This window comes from Salvelinus fontinalis, chromosome 17 (genome assembly GCF_029448725.1).
Source record: "Salvelinus fontinalis isolate EN_2023a chromosome 17, ASM2944872v1, whole genome shotgun sequence".
Lineage (NCBI taxonomy): Eukaryota > Metazoa > Chordata > Actinopteri > Salmoniformes > Salmonidae > Salvelinus > Salvelinus fontinalis.
Window position 1 is genome coordinate 15895070 of NC_074681.1, and position 27752 is coordinate 15922821.

Sequence of the window (27752 nt, forward strand, 5' to 3'; positions counted from 1 at the left end):
GGCACCATCATAGATATCATCCTAACTAACTCGCCCTCCAAATACACCTCTGCTGTTTTCAACCAAGATCTCAGCGATCACTGCCTGCATCTGTAATGGGTCTGCGGTCAAACGACCACCCCTCATCACTGTCACATGCTCCCTTAAACACTTCACCGAACAGGCCTTTCTAATCGACCTGGCCGGGGTATCCTGGAATGACATTGACCTCATCCCGTCAGTAGAGGATGCCTGGTTATTCTTTAAAAGTGCCTTCCTCACCATCTTAAATAAACATGCTCCATTCAAAAAATGTAGAACCAGGAACAGATATAGCCCTTGGTTCACTCCAGACCTGTCTGCCCTTGACCAGCACAAAAACATCCTGTGGTGTTCTGCATTAGCATCGAATAGCCCCCGTGATATGCAACTTTTCAGGGAAGTTAGGAACCAATATACACAGGCAGTTAGGAAAGCTAAGGCTAGCTTTTTCAAACAGACATTTGCATCCTGTAGTATAAACTCAAAAAAGTTCTGGGACACTTAAGTCCATGGAGAATAAAAGCACCTCCTCCCAGCTGCCCACTGCACTGAGGCTAGGAAACACTTTCACTACCAATAAATCCACAATAATTGAGAATTTCAATAAGCATTTTTCTACGGCTGGCCATGCTTTCCACCTGGCTACCCTTACCCCGGTCAACAGCCCAGCGCTCCCCACAGCAACTCGCCCAAACCTCCCCCACTTCTCCTTCACCCAAATCCAGATAGCTGATGTTCTGAAAGAGCTGCAAAATCTGGACCCCTACAAATCAGCCGGGCTAGACAATCTGCACCCTCTCTATCTAAAATGATCTGCCGAAATTGTTGCAACCCCTATTACTAGCCTGTTCAACCTCCCTTTCGTATCGTCTGAGGTTCCCATAAATTGGAAAGCTGCCGCGGTCATCCCCCTCTTCAAAGGGGGAGACACTCTAGACCCAAACTGCTACAGACCTATATCTATTCTACCCTGCCTTTCTAAGGTCTTTGAAAGCCAAGTTAACAAAGATTACCGACCATTTAGAATCTCACCGTACCTTCTCCGCTATGCAATCTGGTTTCAGAGCTGGTCATGGGTGCACCTCAGCCACGCTCAAGGTCCTAAACGATATCATAACCGCCATCGATAAGAGACATTACTGTGCAGCCGTATTCATCGACCTGGCTAAGGCTTTCGACTCTGTCAATCACATAATTCTTATTGGCAGACTCAACAGCCTTGGTTTCTCAAATGATTGCCTCGCTTGGTTCACCAACTACTTCTCCAATAGAGTTCAGTATGTCAAATCGGAAGGCCTGTTGTCCGGACCTCTGGCAGTCTCTATGGGGGTGCCACAGGGTTCAATTCTCGGGCCGACTCTCTTCTCTGCATATATCAATGATGTTGCTCTCGCTGCTGGTGATTCTTTGATCCACCTTTATGCAGACGACTCCATTCTGTATACCTCCGGCCCTTCTTTGGACACTGTGTTAACTAACCTCCAGATGAGCTTCAATGAAATACAACTCTCCTTCCGTGGCCTCCAACTGCTCTTAAATGCAAAAGAAAACGAAATGCATGCTCTTCAACCGTTCGCTGCCTGCACCCGCACGCCTGTTCAGCATCACTACTCTGGACGGTTCTGACTTAGAATATGTGGACAACTACAATTACCTAGGCGTCTGGTTAGACTGTAAACTCTCCTTCCAGACGCACATATAACATCTCCAATCCAATATGAAATCTAGAATTGGCTTCCTATTTCGCAACAAAGCATCCTTCACTCATGCTGCCAAACATACCCTCGTAAAACTGACCATCTTACCGATCCTCGGCTTCGGCGATGTCATTTACAAAATAGCCTCCAACACTCTACTCAACCAATTGGATGCAGTCTATCACAGTGCCATCCGTTTTGTCACCAAAGCCCCATATACTACCCACCACTGCGACCTGTATGCTCTCGTTGGCTGGCCCTCGCTTCATACTCGTCGCCAAACCCACTGGCTCCAGCTGCCAATGACTGGAACGAACTGCAAAAATCTCTGAAGCTGGAGACTCTTACCTCACTCACTAGCTTTAAGCACCAGCTGTCAGAGCAGCTCACAGATCACTGCACCTGTAAATAACTCATCTGTAAATAACCCATCCAATATACCTCATCCCCATACTGTATTTATTTATTTATCTTGCTCCTTTGCACCCCAGTATCTCTACTTGCACATTCATCTTCTGCACACCATACCATTCCAGTGTTTAATTACTATACTGTAATTACTTCGCCACCATGGCCTATTTATTGCTTTACCTCTCTTATCCTACCTCATTTGCACATGATGTTTATAGATTTTTTAAAGGTATTATTGATTGTATGTTTGTTTATTCCATGTGTAACTATGTGTTGTTGTATGTGTCGAACTGCTTTGCTTTATCTTGGCCAGGTCGCAGTTGCAAATGAGAACTTGTTCTCAATTAGCCTACCTGGTTAAATAGAGGTGACATAAAAAATAAATAGGGGACACGTGACAAAGAACAGAACCCCAGCAAGTCATGTGGGGCCTGAGGCACTGGGCGAAGAGCCAGGGGATCACGTCGCCCATCAATACTCCCCTCAGATAGTCAGGTGACACACCTCTGCATGAACCCGCAGTCCTCACAGACAAGCCCTCTGTCTTTTCACGCTGCAGTCAGCTGTCCCAGCCACATAAAATACTTAATCTGTAGGTTTCCTATTTGGGATTGTTGATAGACACAAGATTTTTTAAATAAAAAAATCGGTTAAAGTGAAGAGATTATCAATGTGCTGTTTCTTTTATAGCTGCAAAAAAATCTAAAGTATATTATTACTAGGTTTGTTTTGTTAGTGAATTGACAGCTCCTGTCCTATTTTATAAAAGGGAAGATGTTATGGGTGTAAAATGGCACGTTGATGCCATCTGTTGGTAAATGTTAATTACTGCAACACAGTAATTAACAGTGTGCTTGATTTACCCAGATGTATTGCAATGTACTGAACAAGACTGGTTACTTCCAGCAATAACTTGGTCCTGTCATTTAACATCCAAACACTCTTTCCTTCTGATACTGCCCAAACTGTAGCAATACATGCTCAACATTCTCTGTTTTCTGGCAATAATCACACTTTGCCAGTGACTGGAACGAACTGCAAAAATCACTGAAGCTGGAGACTCATATCTCCCTCACTAGCTTTAAGCACCAGCTGTCAGAGCAGCTCACAGATCACTGCAACTGTACATAGCCCATCTGTAAATAGCCCATCCAACTACCTCATCCCACTACTGTATTTATTTATCTTGCTCCTTTGCCCCCTAGTATCTCTACTTGCACATTCATCTTCTGCACATCTGTCCCTTCCTGCTGTCCTCCCCGACTTTCCTCTGTACTTGAAATAAATGCCTGCCCTTAGTATCTCTGCAACATCACTGTCCATATCAGGCATTTTACCTCTGCCTTGCTCATTGAAACTCCAACATCAACATCCCCACTACTAATTGCATGTTTAGCCAGTACATCAACTGCCTCCAACCCCACATGAGCTGGGACCCAAGTAAATCGTATCTGTATACCCATCTGTCTAATCCTGCCATGGGTTTGTAGCACCTCATAAAGCAGGTCTTGTCTGCTACGTGAGCTAAAGGACTGGAGACTCATCAACACTGCACATGAATCAGAGCAAATAACTACTCTGTCTGACTTGACTTCCTCCACCCACTGCTAGGCTAACAGTATGGCCATCAACTCCGAGGTATATACAGCCAGATGATCTGTAATACGTTCCCTGACTCCTGTCCTTGGATCTTTTGAACCATCTGTGTAAATGGCCACAACATCCTGATATTCTCTTAAAACAAATCACATCAACTCGGGCCTCATTCAAGAGCTCCGACCTGAAGATCACCGACGTCATGATTTGACCTCGTATTTTTCGGAGTTGTTTTGAACGCGGCATGTGTTTACGCCTATGGAGTATGGGAATGGGACTTATACTGAAAAAATATATAAACACAACATGCAACAATTTCACTGAGTTACAAGTTCATAAAAGGAAATCAGTTAATTTAAATAAATAAATTAGGCCCTAATCTATGGATTTCAAATGACTGGGCAGAGGCACATCAATGGGTGGGAACCTGGGCCAGCCAATCAGAATGAGTTTTCCCCACAAAAGGGCTTTATTACAGACAGAAATACTCCTCAGTTTCATCAGCTGTCTGGTCTCCAGACCAGGATGTCCTGGGCTGGCGTGGTTACAAATTCTCTAAAACAACGTTGAAAGTGGCTTATGGTAGCGAAATTAACATTCAATTCAGCTTTGGTGGGCATTCCTGCAGTCAACATATCAATTGCATGCTCCCTCAAAACTTGAGACATCTGTGGCAGTGTTGTGACAAAACTGCACATTTTAGTGGCATTTTATTGTCCCCAGCACAAGGTGCACCTGTGTAATGAGCATGCTCTTTAATCAGCTTGTTGATATGCCACACCTGTCAGGTGGATGGATTATCTTGACAAAGGATACATACTCACTAACAGGGATGTAAACACATTTTACACATTAAATAAACTTTTTGTGCATATGGAAAAATTCTGAGATCTTTTATTTCAGCTCATGAAACATGGCACCAACATTTTACATGGTGCATTTATATTTTTGTTTAATTAAGGTGCAACCTGTCCATCCAGCCACTAATGTCTGAGCTCTTCATTTTTGGGAAAACGATGGTCACATTTTTACTGTGGCATGCAGGTACTACACACTGAAATGTTACCGGCGTGTTGGCTGAAGAAAACCCAGCTGCAGTCAAGTTCTTTTGCACAGTACTAGACTAGCTAGCTCTGTAAACAACACCTGTGACCCCAGGCTTCTTGTCAGCCAAAGATGGTGGATAAATGAAGATGGTTCACTCAGGCTGCTTACAATAGTTTTTTTTATTTTTCATAAATCCAGTCTGCTTAACAGGGTGGTTCACCCCTAGACCCCAATGCAATAGGAGCTGGGTCTGGCCTGCTTAGTTCATTCACTGTAATGTAACCCCAAAAAATGAGGGAGTGGGCCGTCTCGCTTCCTCTTCCGTCTCTGTCACCCAGATTAGAATGTCACTTCTGGGTCACAGCACTTTGGGGAAATGTCGAAATAAAAGTCCCCAACGTCTCAACCTGCATTTATTCATGATATGATAAATATATTAACCATTTATATTTAAGTGACATTTGCATGACATTTCAGGTGACCAACCATGGTACAATCTACTCACTAGTCCATAAATTACAAAACAAGTTTTAACAAAAGGCTAGGTCATAGCAGGTGTTGCTGGACTTTTACTGTGGTCAAATAGCTTAGATAGGGGCATTTATCCTTAATATAATAAAATGTTTTCAACTTCAGAAAATGAGAACCAATCTTGAAACAGGAAGAACCTGCGGTTTCTATGAACTGAGCACGGCTAGACCAGCAACTCACTGTTAAAAGCAAATTCTAACTTCTAACTCATGGAATTGTATTCCTTTAGCCATACATTGACAGTGGCTATTATTTGTAGTTTTGATTGTTACATTGTGCACCTTTTAAAGGAGAAGTTACTTTCTTTCTTTTTTTACCAAATCTGTATTTTGAATGTAAATTGGATGTTATAGAAGTGCCCAGACATTCTATTTGCGAATTCACTTGTTTTTGATAAACTTACCCCAACCAGAGATAGACTTCCTCCTGCTCATTCTGCAGTGCCAGGGTGTGGATAAAGCAAAACAAAAGCTCTAAAATCACCCAAATACATCCTTTTAGAAATGGCAACACTCTCACTATAGTGATGCAGGTCTTTAGATGTTGTACACATTACATTTTGTCACTCCAAACTTTATTGGCAACATTATATTTCATATTGTGCAGCTCGAGCGATACTTCTCCGTGTAGCCCATAATACTTTTCTGGGTCCGCATGCTCGGACTGCACGGAAAATAAGCACAGATGGATAGGGGAAACTGCTTGAGTCGCACAAAATGAAATATAACATTGCAGATAAAGTTTCTAAAATGACATATTTAGGAGATTTTTTGAGCTTTTGTTAATGTTTTATTCTAGAACATGCCATTTACATCCAATACAGATTTGGTATAAAAAAAAAAAGTTTACTTATCTTTTAAGGTTGCCATTATTAACCTCATAACAAAAGGTTTGCCAGAGAACATGGACAGAACATAACATGCTGGTTAGGAGGTGGAAGAAGAGGAATTGTCTCGTTTGTGTCCTAGCTTAAAGCCTCCTATGTATACAGAGATAACAACAACCCTCCTTTCAGAGGATGAGTGTTCCAGAGTCTGAAGGAGGAGCAGTCTGTGTCAGACAGGACCTCAGAGCGCCATCACTCCCAGCCTCCCTGCAGCTAGCTCTTTTTCCCCCCCGATGAGGTCCTGCAGGGTGAGGATGGTGGGTGTAGCTTCGCTCCCGTCTCTCCGTAGGGCCTGCAGGAGATCCACGCGCCCAGGCTTGAACGCCCGCTTCTCTGCCCTGCTCCTGGGCGGGGGTAGGCCATCACAGAGGCGCGTGCAGGAGGCAGCAGCAAGGCCGCAGAAGGAGGACACGTCTGACTGGGAGGAGCCCTCGGAGCTGCCCTCAGACGGGGGGTCCCTGAAGGCAGGGTGGCTGAGATGCCCCGTGCGGGGTAGAGGGTCCATGGTGCCACGGCCGTCATATATGGGTGCTCGGTTAGCAAGCAAAGGAGCACAGAAAGCAGTGCACTTCAGGGTCCCCACGGTCTTCATCTTACTGCGTTTCTTCAGCAGAGAAGTGTTGGGGACAGAGGGTGGAAGGGTTGAGGAGAGAGATTTTATTTGTTGAGGTTGGCGATGAGGAGAGATCATGTTCATGATACAGTTATACATGATACAGTTTATATGTGAGAAAGTGTTGAGAATTTCCTTGAGATAGCGACACTGTTCCATCCATACCTTTTTATTAGCTGGTGGAAAATTAATTGGTTCAACAGTTTGCAGTGTCTCTGCACCTGCAAGCACAAGGTGAAAATAGTAAGCAAATTATATTTAAAAAACTGATTGTGAAACAATATTATAAAATCAGCCAAACAGCAACCACAAACCTTGCTCTCGAGAAGCCAAGGCATTCTGCCTTATCCCAAGGGTTCTCAGCTATAAACACCGCTTACTGGTAAACTACAATCCCAACACACAGGTGTTCGAGCATGCTAGATAGCTAATGAGCACAGGGGGTCGCCTCTGTCTTCCGTAAACAAGCGATGTAACATGGAAATATGGCAAAATGTGAAATATGGAAAAATGTGGAACCCTAACATACTTTCTTTTAATAAGGAACACATCTTTCATATCAGTGAGAAATTGTGTTTCCAAAATCGTACCGCAAGCAATACGTGTTATCGGTTAAAGACCGCGTGTCAGGGCTCTTAACAAAACTCCCCCGGCCAGAAGATACCTTCATGAATAGACAGCCACTAAGGTAGATTGTGGTAGCCCATTCATAGACACTAACTGAAACCTTAGAATGAGGAATCAGAAGGAAGTACACACTCCTCCACACACACATACAGTCATAATTAAACTTGCCTTCAGTGGTAGGTAACTGAAAGGAATCAGAGTGCAGGAGAGGATATGAGGCTCGTCTCTTCAAGCTCATGTCTTCATATTCAGAGAAACGCCTGAAGGGAGGAGACAGGATGAATTAAACTGTCCAGTGAAAATCTCACTTTTAAAAGTTCATATTGTTAACTCATACCCAAATAATGTTGTTGACTCATCCTATACTCGTGTGTGGCAAAAGCATAAATTGGAGGGGAAAAAAGCACTTCAGAAACCCCACCTCAAACAGACCGTTTCAAAAATGCTTGATATTTCCTCAGAGGATGTTGCACTGGCCAATCAGAGGTCTACTCGCGTGAATATCTTTAATGACCGGTATATGCCCATACCATTCCAACACAGAAAAGCTGCTTTTTAACATACTTAATAAAAAAACATTTGGAAGAAAAACAATTTCACTCATATTGTAATTAATTATAGGTCATATTTCATAGAAACCTGGAAACACTGGACAGTTACTTTAAACTCAGCATCCTGATGACACTTCATGTATGTCAACAATAATGTGTGTGGTGTCCCTTGGATGAGATGTGGTAACACCAATTGAAGGGTACCTATGTAAGGACTTCATAACACATTCGTAACCCATTCATAAGCAGTACATAATCACAACCCCTGGTGTTCCCCCTAGTGGGACATAACAGAGGATATGAGTGTAGATACCTCTCTGGGGAGCAGTAGCTGTAGGTTATAGGAGGGTCTGTGGAGGGAGGCTGCATGGCAGTCATGTGACATTGCTGGACACACAGCAGCAGGCCCAAGATCAAACACAACACCAGGCACAGCAGGAGGTAACTCTGCCTGTCTGAAACCTACAACAGAGACAGGGCCAAGTTAGCACACTGCAGCCATGTGCTGTGATTGGTAAGGATGTAAAATAAATATATAATACATGTTACTGCTGCATTCCAGGGTTGGGTTCAATTCCATGTCAATTCAGGTGGCAAACTTCCTTGTTGAAAAGCAATGAGGAGTAGGTCTTTAGTTTACTTACCACTGACTGAATTGAAATGTATTGACCCCAAACCTGCTGTATTCAATAGGGTAGAAATGATGTAGTATCTACCTGGCTCTGCAGCTGGCTGACTCTGACAGACAGGTTGAGCACCAGCTGTGTGACATCCTCCAGCTGGCCCTGCAACGAATGGATGGACTCTGTCTGTCTCTGGTCCTATAGGGACAAAGGAAACTTTTGAGCTGACCAATCACAAACACTCTCACAAGCCATATTCCCATACATTGCAAATGATACCCTCCCTGCAATTGTGAGTGACTAGATGACCAAATCTGTCATTCTGCCCCTGAACAAGGCAATTAACCCACTGTTCCTAGGCCATCATTGTAAATAAGAATTTGTTAACTGACTTGCCTAGTTAAATAAAGGTTCAAAAAATAAATAATTTAAAGGCCAAAACTGTGCGATACCTGCCTGAGACTCCATCTTAAGATAGGCTATGCAGTATGTAACGTTCTAGACAAACACACTGTAGGTCCCCCTCCGCACCTGCTCCTCTGCCATCCTGGATGTGTTCTGCAGTTTGATGATGGTTTGGTTGAAAGCCCTCTGCATCTCTTCCATCTGCCTTCGGTACCTTCAACAAAACACACAGAAGTATCAGGATCACCATCTAAACCTTCAATTGACTAACTCTAGTTCCAATATGTCTGACATCTGACAGTTAATAAAACCAGCAGGATGGTGCTCAATGCTCAGCCAATGGCCATCCATGAATCCCTGAGGCCCCCGTACCTCTGGCTGAGTTGCTCTAGGTAGCGTCCGCTCAGCGACATGTTCATCTCCAGGGCCTTGATGCGGTTGTTGAGCCTCATGAACACAGACTCCTTCTGGCTGGTGGAGCCGTGCATCGGGTTCCCGTTCCCCTGCTCCGTGGCGTTGTGGAGCTCTGCATAGAAGTCTAAAGGGGAAGGAGAGGGGGGCTGGAAGGAGTCGGGGCGAGGCAGCTGCTGCCCGTTACCATTGGGCGATGGGGTGAAGAGGATGTCCTCCAAAAGCTCCGCCTCCCCCTTGGTTTCAGTGGCCACGGCCTGGCCCTGGCCGTGCGAGGGAGGCTCCGTCATGACCACGACGGGGACAGAGTTCTGCTCCTCAGGAGTAGTGTTGCCGCCGCCGGCACCCGCTGGTTTAGGTGGGGATCCCGGAGGCTGCTGCTGCTCTGTGGGGGTGGAGGTAGTGAGGAGGGGTGGGGGGAGTGGATCAGCCACATGTGGTTGGTGGATGACCGGGATGTTGTCTTGTTCTACAGGCTGGACTTCTGGGCAGGGCCTCTCTACAGGGGTTCCCCAGCTCTGCTCCACTGGGCCACTGGAGCTGGTGACAGTGGGAGGCTGCCTGATCTCCTCCTGCTGCACCTCCTGGCTTTTCTCTGCCCCAGTGATGGGGTGCTTCTGCCCAGGCAGGTCTGTGGGAGAGTGGAGTGGAGGCTCCACGGCAGGTGTGGGCCTGGCGGCAGAGCTGGAGGTGTCGGTGGAGCTGGGTCTGGGCAGGGTGGAGGTCTGGCTGGGCTCTAGGTGGGGCAGCTCCATACTGGGCTCTACCTCTCCCACTGCCTCAGTCTCAACCCATGGAAGGATGTCAGTGGGCCTGGCTTCTCTCTCCTCATGGGCAGAGCTGGGCTCTCTCTCCTGTTCCCCCTGAGTGTGTGGCTGCTGGGGTGTCTGAGTGGGCGTGGAGGAGATGGGCAGCTGCTGTGACGGGGTGGTGGGGGTGACTGGAGCTGGAGTAGCCTCTGGTTTCCTCTCCTGGCTGGTATAGTTCCTCTGAAAGGAACACTGGTGAACGAGGTACTCCTGGAGGGAGGCTGAGCAGGAGCAAGAAGAGGAGGAAGATAGGCCACAGTAGTCAAGGCTTTCTTGCTGTCGATGGCCAGGCCAACGGTGCTCCTCTCTCTCCCTCCCATCCTCCTCCTCCTCCAGCATGGTGACTATAGACTGGACCTCCTCCTTCTCCTCTATAGGAGAAACTACCTGCTCCTCTTCAGTTACATGCTCTGGTTTGGGTTCCTCTGTGGTAGTGACATCAATGTCCTCTAGTACTTCAGGCTGCTCCACCTCTACAGCGTCAGGCCTGAGAACAAAGACAGAAACAGGGAGAGAAAGAGACAGAAACAGGAAGAGACAGAAACACGGAGAAAGAGAGACAGGGACGTAAGCTATTACAGCTACAAAATACCAATAATGCACATCCAAGCACGGTAACCTGCAGGCCCTGACAGAAATGTGATTCATTATAAAAGGAATCACAAACTATCACATTTAGCTGACTTCTAATATACTCTGGTAAAAACCATTGCCGTCAGACTTTAAAAAATAAACACTTCAGCAGTTTAAATGACAAAATGTCTGCCAATATTGTAGATCTATATCAAGTGAAAGACTAAGTGAAAAAAAATGACTGGTAGGCTGGTACTCACACTGGGCTGAGGGTGGTAGTGGTGTCAGGGTCAGATGATGTAATGACAGTCAGGTTCACTGTATGGCCTGAGAAGTTCCCTTCACCTGGTCCTCCCCCCAGCACGTTGACTTTAATGTTGTTCACCATGTTCAGAATGACGTCTGGAACAAGACAGCCCATGAGTGAATACTTATACCAGTCATTGAATCCCTCCCCACATAGACGTCACAAAGGGTTTACAGACTCAGGTATGACAGATCTAATTTTTTCAATACTGAGAGGGGTGGGAACCCTGTGAGTGTCAAAGACACTTATACACAGGATGAAACCATAGTTGTGTGACTGGTGTAATGGGATATTTATTTGGCTGTATGTGTGTAACTCACCCTTGGCTGATCCTATGAGGTCATTTGAAGCCTTGTCCTCTGCAGGAACGTATCCAAGAGGATAATCTGAAGGTCACACACACACAGGAAAGATAACATCACACTCACCAGGAACAACATCCAAACAGTTCAAAGGTGAGAGGTACAAATTACATTAACCTGTGATGGGTTGGGATTCCTAAACTTTAAATATTGTTAATCATCAGTTCTACTAGAGACATGAGGGGTGCCATAGACTAGGGTTTACACCAGAAGTGAATGGTTGTCTGTAGGAGGAATGGTTATGCTGGATGTAGTTAAGCTTGGAATGTATTGTAGTGAAGGAAAGATAATGTGGCAGGCACTGATAAGGATGGAGAGATGTGGATTAGTGAGGAAGGGGGTCGAGGTCAGGTCACGTTAAGGGAGAAGGAACAGTTTATTGCCCACGTCATTTAATTTCCTGCCTAGCATAGAGATGTAATGTTTAGAGACGAGGATGTCACCCAAATTGGGGTATATATACTACCACTGGTGGAAATATGTCTTTGAATAAACTTGGTTAGAGCTTTCATAGTGTCCGTCAATTTCTTACTCTGATATTTGGAACCTAACACCTGTATAATAGTACTTCAGAACTTTGTTGACATATTACATCTAGTCTCCTAGATGTTGAAAATGTTGCGGTGTACTTGTAACATGTTAATGCACATTGATGAATGCGTCATATCTTATCATGCATTCACTGTCTGATACGTATGACCAGAGACATTTTATTTATATGTTTATGACCGTGATGGTTGAGAAAATATTGACAAGTATTTCAGATAGTGCAGAAGAATAGGAGGCTCTCACCGAGGTCGTCATCCTGGTCGTCTGGTCTGTCCAGGGGGTCAGCGATCTCCTCATACTCCTCCACCATACTCGTTCCAAAAACCCTTCAACAGAAAGGAAGACGTGTTATACTGTCTAGCACTCACCTGAGGGCAGACAAAGATACACCAGGAGCCCAGTAATAACATAACAAATGATAGCTAAGATATCCTAAAATAAAGTGTAATGTAAATGTTTAAACTAACATCAAACTGAGAGTTAGCAAATACTACAAATGTATTGTGTGTTTAAGTCCCACAAGAATACAATGAGCCCCATATGGTCCCTAGTGGTGGGCTTTAGTACATTAAGTTCCAGCTGTCTATTTGTTTTACCACTATTAATGCCTCTGTAGGAGAAAAAGCATGTTAAGCGAGTGGCTAGCTGTACTTTTTGAACACAAAATGTCCTGCAAACTCTGACCGCCAGAGCTGCCTCCCAGTGCCCCTGACACAAGGCAGCTTAGAGAGAGAGAGAGAGATCAGTTCAACAGTACAACACTAGCAGCTCCAGATGCAAGATGGGCGACATGGGGTAAACTTATCAGGGGAAAGGAAAAGTTGTCAAACTGAATGTATTCAACTGAAATGTGTCTTCTGCATTTAACCCAACCCCTCTGAACCACCTTAATAAATCGACATCCACATCTTCGGCGCCCGGGGAACTGCCTTGCTCAGGGGCAGAACGACAGAATTTTACCTTGTCAGCTTGGGGATTTGATCCAGCAACCTTCTGGTTACTGGCCCAAAGCACTAACCACAAGGCTACCTGCCGCCTCACACTCGTACACTATTATACAGAGCCTTCAGAAAGTATTCAGACCCTTCACTTTTTCCAATTTGTTATGTAACAGCCTTATTCTAAAATGGATTATAGTTTTTCCCCCTCATCTACACATAATACCCCATAATGACAAAAAAACACTTTTTTACATTTTAGCAAAATCTATTTTAAAAAATTATATCACATTTACATAAGCATTCAGATCCCTTTCTCAGTACTTTGTTGTAGCACCTCTGGCAGTGATTACAGCCTTGAGTCTTCTTGGGTATGACACTACAAGCTTGGCACACCTGTATTTGGGGAGTTTCTCCAATTCTTCTGTGTAAATCCTCTTAAGCTCTGTCAGGTTGGATGGGGAGTGTCGCTGCACAGCTATTTTCAGGTCTCTCCAGAGATGTTGGATCGGGTTCAAGTCCGGGATCTGGCTGGACCACTCAAGGACATTCAGAGACTTGTCCCGAAGCCACTCCTGCATTGTCTTGGCTGTGTGCTTAGGATAATTGTCCTGTTGGAAGGTGAACCTTCACCCCAGTCTGAGGTCCTGAGTGCTCTGGAACAGGTTTTCATCAAGGTTCTCTCTGTACTTTGCTCCGTTCTTCTTTCCCTCGATCCTGACTAGTCTCCCAGTCCCTGCTGCTGAAAAACATCCCCACAGCATGATGCTGCCACCACCATGCTTCACCGTAGTGATGGTGCCAGGTTTCCTCTACAGAGTTCAATCTTAGCTTCTTCAGACCAGAAAATCTTGTTTCTCATGGTCTGAGAGTCTTTAGGTGCCTTTTGGCAAACTCCAAGTGGGCTTCCGTCTGTCCACTCTACCATTAAGGCCTGATTGGTGGATTGCTGCAGAGATGGGAGAACCTTCCAGAAGGACAACCATCTCTCCAGAGGAACTCTGGAACTCTGTCAGAGTGACCATTGGATTCTTGGTCACCTCTCTGACCAAGGACCTTCTCCCCCGATTGATCAGTTTAGCCGGGCGGCCAAACTTCTTCCATTTGAGAATGATGGAGGCCACTGTGTTCTTGGGGTCTTCAATGCTGCAGAAATGTTTTGGTACCCTTCCCCAGATCTGTGCCGAAACACAATCCTGTCTCGAAGCTCTACGGACAAATACTTCAACCTCATGGCTTGGTTTTTGCTCTGACATGCACTGTCAACTGTGGGACCTTATATAGACAGGTGTGTGCCTTTCCAAATCATGTCCAATCAATTGACTTTACCACAGGTGGACTCCAATCTAGTGGTAGAAACATCTCAAGGATGATCAATGGAAACAGAATGCACCTGAGCTCAATTTCGAGTCTCATAGCAAAGTGTCTGAATACTTATGTAAATAAGGTATTTATGCTCTAAAAACCTGTTTTCACTTTGTCATTATGGGGTATTGTGTTCTGTATTCTTTTTTTTTATCCATTTCAGAATAAGGCTGTAACGTAACAAAATGTGGAAAAAAGTCAAGGAGGGGTCTGAATACTTTCCGGATTGGCAAATATGACTAATACCTGTTGATTCAGTAAATTGATGTATCTTTATCTTATCTGGGGGGGGGGGGGGGGGGGGGTTCTCAATGACTGTAAAAATTCCATTAACTCAATGTTTTTCCATTCATTGCCTACCTTATGAGACTGAGGGGGCAGAAGTGTTCAGATCCATGGTGAGAGACCAGCTCCACCTGCGATGAAACACAGACGTCATTTACATCCAGGAGACAGGCATCAGTGCATGGTGGGACTGTTCTACACTGTCAGTGATAATAATCATGTTGCAATATGAACACTTGGCAATGCTATGATTTGGCCAGTGGTTAAATTGTTAAGTGAAATCGTGGGACAAATAGTCAAATTCAAGTTAGTTGTTGTTAACATGGATGATTGTCTGGCTGGTCAGCGACAAGCTATTACAGATATATAGAACACGTTGAAGCTGTGATGAACCGCCTTGCCCTACACACTTAAAGAGAGACTGAATGCAACGATTCCAAATGTGTTTCTCTGTTGTTCATTAATAAAAGTCAAGATTTCAGTCAAGGGAATATGGTTTGATGTGCCAGTTAGATGTTTGTCCCCCATGAGACACCATAGCAGCAAAGTCAGTATTCCTTCCTCAAATTAGTCTGAATGAATCTAAGATGAAAAAGGCAAGTGAGCATTGTCGAACTCAAAACCCAACCCTCAAGTAAGTCATGACAAACTCACCTACAAAATACAGTTATAGACGAGACAGACTTAATGAACAAAAGTAATCCTATTTACACTTTGTAGTCAACTTTGACACTAAAATAAATGTTTCTGACTCATATCGATGCCACATAGGCGGTTTTCCATCAGAGAAGTTGCCCTTTAAAGAATGGGCTACTCCACAGTCAAAATCTCTACTGTCAAAATGACATGGTATTTGACTGACATGACTAGATGAATTATAATGATTACAGAGATATGTTCAGTGGCTTTATCTAGATAGAAGGAGTATTTGCTACGTGGCCTAGTGAATGCTGGTGCTGATCAGTTAGCAAGATTCTCCTACTGTTAGCATTGTAACACCAAAGCCCTTCCCCCCAACCCCCTACATGCTCCTCCACAGACCAACCACCTCTAAGAGAGAAATAGGCTAACCTTTATGTACTTGGTGAACATCTGAAGCAGGAGAAACAAAGGAAGAGAAACAAGTAATTACAAGAAGCATACATGCATTTAAATAGGACCAATGGATGAATGCTGGTTCCTGCTACACTCTTCAGAGAAGAGGTACAGAAGCATCAGTTTAAAGACGAGAAAGGCTCAAATGTTTTGTACAGTTGTAAAACATTCTTCTAGAATGAGAGGACCAGCACAAACACACAAACAGCCCAGACGGGATTTGAGTTTGACTTGTGAAGGAGAGGGCCATAACAGAGTAAAGAGGGGGCTACTGTAGTCTTGATTTGATTTGTAATTAATCAAAGTAGTTCCATTGAAGTCAGAATACCTCTTTCCCAAGAGAAACCTGGATGACTAGAATGGGAGTAAAGGAGGGGGTAGATAACAGAAGGTGCCGGAGAATGCCATACACACCTTGACATATTTGGCGTACAGATGCTCGTCCAGAGGGAAACTCTGAACAGTGCGCTCCTCCCGAGCATGAAAAGTGCCCAGCTTCACCCACTTGTTGGTCGGGTACCTGAGGGAGCATCATCCAACAACACTCAACATCATTCAACCTATTGATCAATCCTTATTAGTGCAGTAGTACTGACTATTTTAGTAACATGTATGATGTTCAGCATCAAATGACAGTTTGAAAGATATCAAATCAAGATATCCCCATTGTGGTTGTGTTCATAAAGCACCAAAAATAAGAAAACTGACTGAAACAGGGAGAGACTATATGAACTTGTCCAATAACAGCACATTTTCATTTCAGTTTTTAAATGGTTTAAAACATTTTTCTATGCGTGCCTTAATGAACATGCCCCAGATCTATGGCTAAAAATCAAACCTGTCACTGATGGAGACCAGGAAGTCTTTGGGTGTGGAGGAGAAGAGCTCAAAGTTAGCAATGTCCAACTGCTTCACCTGGATGGGATCGCACAGCTCGATGATGAACCTGAAAGAGAGAGAAGGGGCGAGAGAGAGAGAGAGAGAGAAGGGGCGAGAGAGAGAGAGAGAAGGGGCGAGAGAGAGAGAAGGGGCGAGAGAGAGAGAGAGAGAAGGGGCGAGAGAGAGAGAGAGAAGTGGCGAGAGAGAGAAAAGGGGCGAGAGAGAGAAAAGGGGCGAGAGAGAGAAAAGGGGCGAGAGAGAGAAAAGGGGCGAGAGAGAGAAAAGGGGCGAGAGAGAGAAAAGGGGCGAGAGAGAGAAAAGGGGCGAGAGAGAGAAAAGGGGCGAGAGAGAGAAAAGGGGCGAGAGAGAGAAAAGGGGCGAGAGAGAGAAAAGGGGCGAGAGAGAGAAAAGGGGCGAGAGAGAGAAAAGGGGCGAGAGAGAGAAAAGGGGCGAGAGAGAGAAAAGGGGCGAGAGAGAGAAAAGGGGCGAGAGAGAGAAAAGGGGCGAGAGAGAGAGAGAGAGAAGGGGCGAGAGAGAGAGAGAGAGAAGGGGCGAGAGAGAGAGAGAGAGAGAGAGAAGGGGCGAGAGAGAGGAGGGGCGAGAGAGAGGATTCAGTAGGTAGTGAGCGGTTGTTGTTCTACCTGTGCTTATAAAGGGAATAAGAGCAGGGAGGTTTTAGAGGAAAAATAAGGACATAAGCCATATTTGAGAGAGAGAAACACATGTAGACATTAACACACAGAGATCTCCAAACGCACGCACACACTCACCAGATCTTGTTGCTGCAGGGGTTTAACATGTAATGATCCATGCTCTCCATTAATATGGCTGAAGTACTCTGACAGAAAACAAGATCCTTCCATCAAAATATGCAAAGCTAGCTATTAAAATCAGTTGTATCAACTGAATATATAGATGGGTTTGGAGGGTGACAGTTTGAAATAGATACCTTAGCCTCTGGGTTAGAACCCAGGATCTTGGCCCCACACTCCACCGAGGCATAGTTGTTGAAGTTCTTCTGCACCTTCTTTACAGCGTGGGAGCCGCCGTTTGTGGAGATGTGAGTGGCCAGAGCTATGAAGAGAGATACCGTTTTAAATCAAAACCAGTGAGTGAGTGTGTGAAACAGGAACACCATCTATCTTACTCTTCTCCTTCTCCATAATTTTCTTCTTCCACTCGTCAAAGGTGGGGATGTCCTCCGCATCCTTGGTTGCCACATTAGGATCCTTCTCCGTAGCGATGCGTGAGCTCAAGCCCTAGCAACAGCAGTCAACAGTACATCAGACCTGGTTCAAATACTTACTTCAATCATCATATACTCAAGCATTTAAAGTGGGCTTAATTAAGCTTGGAGTTTGCACTTTTGGGACTATAAGCATCAGAAAACATTATTTCTATGCAACAAATGTTGGTGTATCTCTACCGGTTCTTTCAGCATGTGGGAGGTGTTGGCCCCCTGAGCCAGTCCCACTGAGGCCTGACCTGCCTGGGCCGGGGGAGGGTCTATGTCAGTCTTGGTGCCTTTTCCTTGAGCATTGTTAAGTTTCTCCAGGACAACAGGAAGACTATAGAGCGAGACAATAGAAAGAGAGCCTACATTCAAACACTGGTAAAAGCAACTGGGGTCAAACCTGAGCCTCCTGTGCGCCACTTGACTGTGTTAGCCATTTGTGCTAAAGCCATTAGCTCGCTAGGAGCTAACACAAGTTCAGGCCTCAGGTAAGGTTAGGGCGTTTTCACATATGAGATTCAATTCCCTGGTTTGGTTTCCTGCACCGTTTGTGAGAATTCTACAAAATACATTTTGCTTTCACAAGAATTGAAAATAAGCGTTTCAGGGAAAGATTTGCGAGATGTACATTCTACATTCCAAGTCACAATACCTGGGACTCTGGTCCTGGATCTTGGAGCCGCTACTCACGCAGGTCCAGGATTCATCAAAGGGGTTGGTTTCTCCAGCTTCACAGTCGTCTGTGGCAAGATCAGTATCGCTGAATTCCGATACAGGGACATCAGACAAAGTATCCTCTGGTACACTAGAGGATGAGCCATGGGGCATTGAGGGGTCTTCAGTGACGGGGTTGAGGGCAGGGGCAGAGGATGGATGGAATAGGTCAGAGGAGGGGGTTGGCTGCAGCTCTTGGGTGACAACGGCCTCTGGAGGTGGCTGCTCGGCCTCTGGTTCTGCCGTCTCTGGCTCGACCTCTGGTTCTGCCGTCTCTGGCTCGGCCTCTGGTTCTGCCGTCTCTGGCTCGGCCTCTGGTTCTGCCGTCTCTGGCTCGGCCTCTGGTTCTGCCGTCTCTGGCTCGGCCTCTGGTTCTGCCGTCTCTGGCTCGGCCTCTGGTTCTGCCGTCTCTGGCTCGGCCTCTGGTTCTGCCGTCTCTGGCTCGGCCTCTGGTTCTGCCGTCTCTGGCTCGGCCTCTGGTTCTGCCGTCTCTGGCTCCTTCTCAGAATCGTCCAGGTCCAACGTCTGGAAAACATTATCACTGCACTGTCAGTAAAAGACAGAACTTAATATTGATGGTCCATGACAACCATCCACCTGCCTGTGCAGTATGTGTTTTATGATACAAAGATTTCAGGAACAATCAATAGGTTTGGTCAATAAGTCTGGTGGATGGCATGCAAGTCTCAATCTGGTCTTGAACTAAAGAAATAGACATCTGCTTCACATACAGTAAGAAAGCCAGAGTGGAGTTCTTCAGGTCTACTTCTTATGATTCATCACTGTAGTACCTGTGCCTTTTGGACCCCAGGAAGAGTAGATCGCAATTCTAACAGCGAAACGGGGAGCCAAATAAAAACATAACCAAAACACAAATACCTGTACATGCTCCTTGTTCTCCACCTCAGTGCCTGGAGTCCCCGCCCCCTCCTCCTCTGCTAGGCCCTGCTGCTGTGTCTCCACCTCCTCTCCCTCTGGCAGCACCTCCTCTTCAGATAGGTGCTGGACATACTGGGACCCCCAGCCATCCTCTAACTGAACAACACCCCGACGGACAGTAAGTAAACATTAGTTGTCGTATCCAAAATTAAAGAAACAGGTATCATATCAACAAGAGAGTTGTTGATATGTTATACTAGGTATGTAACAAAAGGCATGATAGAAACGTATGGTCCAAACAGGTGAAGCAGGTGATGTACCTTGTGATGGGACCTGTCAACAGGATCTTCCTTCAGACGCTGGGTCTGAGCCTCTGGGGGTTGCTCTGTGCAGCTAACATATTTAGTGGGGTGCCTGAGATAACATAGGAGAAGACATCACTGTTATTGATTTAGGCATGGGGGGCGCAGAGTGAGAGTGAGAGCAATGGGAATAGTGGAATTGGAATTTCAGTTTACTTCCTGAATTTAGATGAAATCGACCCTAATGCTATTAAGGTGTGGAAATATACTGTAACCTAGTGTCACTATGTTTACCGTTCCAACAAGTACAAGCCTTGACCAGAAGGAAAACAACTTTATTTCAAAGAATCAATGAATGAGTGATAATCAAACAGAGGGAGCTGCTGCCCAGCAGTTTCAGAGCTGAAAGAGGTGAGATTGGAACGACTAGCTGGCTGACAGTGTGTCTCTCATCACTGTGGGGGGCAGGCCAGGCTGGAGGTGGGAGGTCAAAGTCAAAACCTTATGCCATGTGGCTGCACAGGGAAAATAAAAAACACATGCCACTGTCTGCTGACAGTGTGTCAGGGAAATGGACAAGTCAATGTCACAGCTGTCTTGTGAATCTTGGCACGGAACAACAGAGATCACCAGTCATGACAAGGCTTTAAATAGTTCCACTCACAACAATGTCACATTTCTACTGGGGACAGAGGTCATTGTGTTAAGCTGCAGTGTCAAACAGCTGCACCACTAACGTGGCCTTGTCTAGCAGTGAGATTTATAGGGTAAGTAGTCTACTGTGCTTGGCCACTGGAGTCTGGTAAGACACAAATAATATAAGTTGTAGGGTGTTTATTTACCTTTTAATTCAGATCCAACAGCCTTAATGTAACCTCTAAGGAGCCATGGTGGTTTCATTGGACGACAAATGATGTATTAGAGTGTGTGGCCACTTTAACAATAGGCAGTAGAAAGAAACTAGGCAGTAAAGCAAAAGTAGGCCTACTTGCCAAATATACTGCAGAAAAATGTAATCAAAACCATAAGCCTAGCATACCTACAAGTCTGAGGAATTTTAATTATGAGTTGTAGTTAGAATGAGTAGTAGTACTTAGGGTTGGGCGGTATCCAGATTTTCATACCGTTTCTGTACCATACCAGGGTATATGGTATTACCGGAAGTGCACACAAGGGGCGCTATAAAAAATAGAATAAAAAATGATATAAAGTACAAGTCAAGTTTGGACACACCTACTCATTCACTGCTGCTCAGCCCCCTCATGTACTCCCTGTTCACCCACGACCGCGTGGCCATGCACACCTCCAACTCAATCAGAAAGTTTGCAGACGACAACAGTAGTAGGCTTGATTGCCAAGAACGACAAGACCGCCTATAGGGAGGAGGTGAGGGCACTTAGAGAGTGGTGTCAGGAAAACAACCGTTCACTCAACGTCAACAAAACAAAGGAGATGATCGTGGACTTCAGGAAATAGCAGAGGGAGCACCCCCCTATCCAAATCGATGGGGCAGCAGTGGAGAAGGTAGAAAGTTTTAAGTTCCTCGGCGTCCACATCACAGACAAACTGAAATGGTCTTCCCACACAGACAGTGTGGTAAAGAGGGCACAACAGCACCTCTTCAACCTCAGGAGGCTGAAGAAATTTGGCTTGTCACCAAAAACCCTCAAACTTTTACAGATACACATTTGAGAGCATCCTGTCGGGCTGCATCACCGCCTGGTACGGCAACTGCACCGCCCATAACCGCAGGGCTCTCCAGAGTGTGGTGCGGTTTGCACAACGCATCACCGCAGGCAAAATACCTGCCCTCCAGGACACCTAGAGCACCCGATGTCACAGGAAGGCCAAAAAGATCATCAAGGACAACAACCACTGCCTGTTCACCCCGCTACCATCCAGAAGGCGAGGTCAGTACAGGTGCATCAAAGCTGGTACCGAGAGACTGATAAATAGCTTCTATCTCAAGGCCATCAGAATGTTAAACAGCCGTCACTAACACAGTGAGGCTACTGCCTACATACAGACTTGAAATCATTGGCCACTTTAATAAATGGATCACTAGTCACTTTAATAATGCCACTTAAATAAATGTTTACATATCTTGCATTACTCATCACATATGTATATACTGTATTGTATACCATCGTGCCTATGCCGCTCGGTCATTGCTCATCCACATACAGCTCTGGAAATAATTAAGAGACCACTGCAAAATTATCAGTTTCTCTGGTTTTACTATTTATTGGTACGTGTTTGGGTAAAATGAACATTTTTATTTTATTCTATAACCCACTGACAACATTTCCCCCAAATTCCAAATAAAAATATTGTCATTTAAAGCATTTATTTGCAGAAAATGACAACTGGTCAAAATAACAAAAAAGATGCAGTGTTGTCAGACCTCAAATAATGCAAAGAAAATAAATTCATAAACATTTTTAAACACAATACTAAATGTTTTAACTTAGGAAGAGTTTAGAAATAAGTATTTGGTGGAATAAGCCTGATACCAGCCTTGCTGAAGCACCCCAGGTCATCACCGTTCCTCCACCAAATTTCACAGTTGGTGCAATACCTGGAGAGGCCTACAAATCAGTGTCTCGCACCCACTGTGGTGATCTGGGGGTGCTTCAGCAAGGCTGGAATGGGGCAGATTTGTTTTTGTGAAGGACGCATGAATCAAGCCACGTACAAGGTTGTCCTGGAAGAAAACTTGCTTCCTTCTGCTCTGACAATGTTCTCCAACTCTGAGGATTGGTTTTTCCAGCAGGACAATGCTCCATGCCACACAGCCAGGTCAATCAAGGTGTGGATGGAGGACCACCAGATCAAGACCCTGTCATGGCCAGCCCAATCTCCAGACCTGAACCCCATTGAAAACCTCTGGAATGTGATCAAGAGGAAAATGGATGGTCACAAGCCATCAAACAAAGCTAAGCTACATGAATTTTTGCACCAGGAGTGGCATAAAGGCAGCCAACATCAATGTGAAAGACTGGTGGAGAACATGCCAAGATACATGAAAGGTGTTGAGAGGTGTTGGGTTTCTGCCAGACAGCGTTTTCCTTGATGGCCAAAAAGCTCAATTTTAGTCTCATCTGAACAGAGTACCTTCTTCCATATGTTTGAGGAGTCTCCCACATGCCTTTTGGCAAACACCAAACGTGTTTACTTATTTTTTTATTTAAGCAATGTCTTTTTTCTGGACACTCTTCCGTAAAGCCCAACTCTGAGGAGTGTAGGTCCACAGACAACGCAATCGCAACCCCACTGCCCTAACCCATCTGGACAAGAGGAATACCTATGTGAGAATGCTGTTCATCGACTACAGCTCAGCATTTAACACCATAGTACCCTACAAACTCGTCATCAAGCTCGAGACCCTGGGTCTCGACCCCGCCCTGTGCAACTGGGTACTGGACTTCCTGACGGGCCGCCCCCAGGTGGTGAGGGTAGGTAACAACATCTCCACCCTGCTGATCCTCAACACTGGGGCCCCACAAGGGTGCGTTCTGAGCCCTCTCCTGTACTCTCTGTTCACCCACGACTGCGAGGCCATGCACGCCTCCAACTCAATCATCAAGTTTGCGGACGACACTACAGTGGTAGGCTTGATTACCAACAACGACGAGACGGCCTACAGGGAGGAGGTGAGGGCCCTCGGAGTGTGGTGTCAGGAAAATAACCTCACACTCAACGTCAACAAAACAAAGGAGATGATTGTGGACTTCAGGAAACAGCAGAGGGAGCACCCCCCTATCCACATCGACAGGACAGTAGTGGAGAGGGTAGTAAGTTAAGTTCCTCGGTGTACACATCACGGACAAACTGAATTGGTCCACCCACACAGACAGCGTTGTGAAGAAGGCGCAGCAGCGCCTCTTCAACCTCAGGAGGCTGAAGAAATTCGGAGAGCATCCTGTCGGGCTGTATCACCGCCTGGTACGGCAACTGCTCCGCCCACAACCGTAAGGCTCTCCAGAGGGTAGTGAGGTCTGCACAACGCATCACCGGGGGCAAACTACCTGCCCTCCAGGACACCTACACCACCCGATGTCACAGGAAGGCCATAAAGATCATCAAGGACAACAACCACCCAAGCCACTGCCTGTTCACCCCGCTATCATCCAGAAGGCGATGTCAGTACAGGTGCATCAAAGCAGGGACCGAGAGACTGAAAAACAGCTTCTATCTCAATGCCATCAGACTGTTAAACAGCCACCACTAACATTTAGTGGCCGCTGCCAATATACTGACTCAACTCCAGCCACTTTAATAATGGGAATTTATGGAAATTATGTAAAAATGTATCACTAGCCACTTTAAACAATGCCACTTAATATAATGTTTACATACCCTACATTATTCATCTCATATGTATATACTGTACTCTATACCATCTACTGCATCTTGCCTATGCCGTTCTGTACCATCACTCATTCATATATCTTTATGTACATATTCTTTATCCCTTTACACTTGTGTATATAAGGTAGTAGTTGTGGAATTGTTAGGTTAGATTACTTGTTGGTTATTACTGCATTGTCGGAACTAGAAGCACAAGCATTTCGCTACACTCGCATTAACATCTGCTAACCCTGTGTATGTGACAAATAAAATTTGATTTGATCACCTACTCTGCATCTCACAAAGACATGGTGGTTGGAAACAAAAATCTCAAATTTGGACTCATCAGACCAAAGGACAGATTTCCACCGGTCTAATGTCCATTGCCCATAATTCTCTTCTTCATATTGGTGTCCTCTAGTAGTGGTTTCTTTGCAGAAATTCGTGCATGAAGGCCTGATTCACCGAACCTGTTGAGATGTGTCTCATTACATAAACTCTGTGAAGCATTTATTTGGGCTGCAATCTGAGATGCAGTTAACTCTAATGAACGTATCCTCTGCAGCAAAAGGTAACTCTGGGTCTTCCTTTCCTGTGGCGGTCCTTGTGAGAGCCAGTTTCATCATAGTGCTTGATGGCTTTTGCGACTGCACTTGAAGAAACTTTCAAAGTTCTTGAAATTTTCCGGATTGACTGACCTTCATGTCTTAAAGTAATGATGGACTGTCGTTTCTCTTTGCTTATTTGAGCAAAACTTTTTACCAAATCTTCTGTATACCACTCATACCTTGTCACAAAACAATGGATTGGCTCAAACGCATTAAGGAAAGAAATTCCACAAATTAACAAGGCACACCTGTTAATTGAAATGCATTCCAGATAACTACCTCAAGAAGTTGGTTGAGAGAATGCCAAGAGTGTGCAAAGCTGTCATCAAGGCCAAGGGTGGCTACTTTAAAGAATATCAAATATAAAATATATTTTGATTTTAACACTTGTTTGGTTACTACATGATTCCAAATGTGTTATTTCATAGTTTTGATGTCTTCACTATTATTCTACAATGTAGAAAATAGTTAAAAAATTAAAAAATTAAAAAAAATGGAATGGAATAAGCAGGTGTGTCCAAACTTTTGACTGGTACTGTATATACACAGTACCAGTCAAAAGTTTGGACACACCTACTCATTCCACCACTGTGAAATATATTTTCAATCACCAAAAATGTTGTATTTTCAGATGTTTAATGCTGGCATACAATCCCAAAATAAAAGACACAAAACCAAAACTTAAGAATGGGAAGCAAAGAAATCGTGCACATAGAACAGATCTACAGCTTCTTCTACTTGCTTTCAATGAGAATGACACATCTATAACTCAGAATTCTATGTGAATTTGGTCTGGTCTCCAAAAAAGTTAGATATTGCAGTTTTTACTTATAGTTTATTACAAGCTGTGACGTAGCACGCACCCCCCCCCCCCCCCCCCCCCAAAAAAACGGTATTGAAAATCCTATAAATGGTATATCGCCCTAGCCTAGAAGTACTACCGGTCGTTTAAACAATAATCAAATTTAGGCGGACATAATATGATCATGTGAATACAGGGACCAGTGCTAGATGGCAGATTTTGGCTCAATTCCCTCTAACGACACATACTAATTATAGTGATAAACTATGAGTAACAAGATAAGGGAGTAGCAGCCTAACTGGCACATTCTATGACTCATTTACAGTGATACGCCCAAGGTGTGATTGTGACTGAGCACTCTCCCCTGAGCATAAACACACCTTCCGCCTGAAGTGGACTCTCCCCTCTTGAATCCTTGAAGGGAAGTGAACAAGTGCACACTTCAGGATAAAGGGCAGATTATTGGTACATTGAGAAAGTTAGATTTGCATCCAGGGGTGGGACTGTCAATAATACTCCTTCAGGCCTGAGTAGAATAAAGGAGGGGTAGCCTCCAACACTGCAGTCTGAGGAAGGAGATAGCCATCAACATGTCATATCATAACAGTACAAAGTTCAGGGGGAGGTTTACACATCACATCAGTACCTAACTAGGTACTTTCCAGATGCTTAGCTCATTAATGAGTTTCCACTACTGCGTGGGCAAAATTACAGCCTAGGCCAGGTACATGTAAAAGTAAACTCAGCGAGATGACGTTGCAACGAGCAGCACCGCAAATGAGCACGATGCAAGACTACTCTCACACAGTATCTGTGCATGTGCACTTCACGCTTCTACAACTTGATAGCTATGGGAACAAAATAACACAAGTTTAGCCTTGCGCTTCCACACTCTTAGTTGTGGAAATGAAGGGTTGCCTTATTGCCGATTTGTTTTTACTGATAACAACCAATATACAAATAATTCCAGTAGTCTGCTATGTCTAGTTCGTCCTGTGTGTAGGTGTAAATAGCTAGCCTACTTTTCGGGCAAGTGATAATTTTCTGGCAACCCAAAAATACTCCTCACTTCCCCAAATGCCGTGGCCGAGTGCCTTTCAGACCTTAATGTCAATTCCTGCACTACTGTGTTTACTTTGTGCATGCAACATCATCTCGCTGAGCCGGACTAATGATACACTTTCAAAAATGTAAGGGCCAAGAAGCAACTGGTTCATAAGGCATCACTTTCCTCGAAAGGACTTCAAGCTATTGGAATCTGTATGAGCATCAATGCAGCATTCATGTGTGCCGTTACAGTAAACCAGGTGCATTCTTCTCCATTAAGCCTATCCTAGATTCTCATCACCTCGGGATGGACCCTCTGAACTTTGGTGATGAAGGATTTACAGCCAGGGGTCAGGACCTAAAAGCAGCGAGCCTGCTAGCTGAGTGACTAAATAGGTTGTAATCCCTTCAAGAGCTGAAGAGTCAAATCCTTGACTATCAGGTGAGGGTAAAATGTATTATGTGACTCACAGAACATATTAGAAATCAATACAGGCCGTGCAATAACTCGGCAATAGTGTGTTATTTAACCTACCCTATTCAGTATGATAGAAATATTGTTTATGTAGCTAGTTAAGTTACTATTAGGGTCCTATACTTCACTTTCTGGTGATCGAGGCAGGCTGAGGCATAACGATGTGAATTGTTAAAATACAAACTGCATTTGTCTGAGCTAGCCAACGCTACTGGCGAACATTAGCTAGCTGGCTAACGTTCGCTATCTAACAACTCTGAGCTACGTTAGCAGATAACTTAACTAGCTAGCTAACCTGGCTAGCAAGCTAGTTAACGCTATACTTGCCGTAGTTCTCGTTAATATAGCATCTCTTCCAACATGTTTTGGCTAACGTACATAGTTAGTTAGTGAGGTAAAACACATTCCTTGTTATGAAAATAAAAGTACCGTAGAGCTAACGTTAACTTACCAACACAGTAATAACACAAGTAGGCACGCTGACACAACTTGCCACAATCTCTTCTTCATCATCCTCCCGCAGGGTCCAACATTATCGCCGTCTACCTACACATGTATCAATACTGTCGTTATTCAACAGTTGTATGTTTTAACTCAACGTGAATATGTCTAACTTCTACAAGTTACAGGTCCGACACCTAACTTCTAGTTTCCTGAAAGTGGTGTTGTGTTGAACTGTTGGCTCCTGTCAAATCCACTGGAGCTGGAGACCTTGCGTTCCTTTAACGCGATAGCTGTGTCATCCGCTGCGTCCCCGGTT

General features: G+C 44.7%; 1 protein-coding gene across 3 annotated transcripts; it reads right to left on the reverse strand.

The window, feature by feature from the left end:
• Nucleotides 1-4599: 4599 nt before the first annotated feature.
• Nucleotides 4600-27708, reverse strand: LOC129813785 (SUN domain-containing ossification factor-like). Of its 3 annotated transcripts, XM_055866317.1 has the most exons (22): nt 27444-27708; nt 19729-19822; nt 19409-19564; nt 18468-19054; nt 18008-18149; nt 17729-17840; nt 17531-17655; nt 17352-17419; nt 16541-16648; nt 16117-16222; nt 15679-15699; nt 14683-14738; nt 12263-12345; nt 11429-11494; nt 11062-11203; nt 9381-10715; nt 9135-9222; nt 8697-8801; nt 8294-8442; nt 7598-7689; nt 6968-7023; nt 4600-6793 (listed from the first exon to the last, which is right to left on the reverse strand). In XM_055866317.1, exons 1-22 carry the CDS (start codon nt 27503-27505, stop codon nt 6371-6373), a joined length of 4176 nt encoding a protein of 1391 aa, XP_055722292.1. In that variant the 5' UTR covers nt 27506-27708; the 3' UTR covers nt 4600-6370. The 3 variants fall into 3 exon arrangements, with proteins under 3 accessions (XP_055722292.1, XP_055722293.1, XP_055722294.1); XM_055866318.1 differs by lacking the exon at nt 15679-15699; XM_055866319.1 differs by lacking the exons at nt 4600-6793; nt 6968-7023; nt 7598-7689; nt 8294-8442 and having other exon boundaries at nt 8714-8801; nt 9056-9222.
• Between the last annotated feature and the right edge of the window lie 44 nt (nt 27709-27752).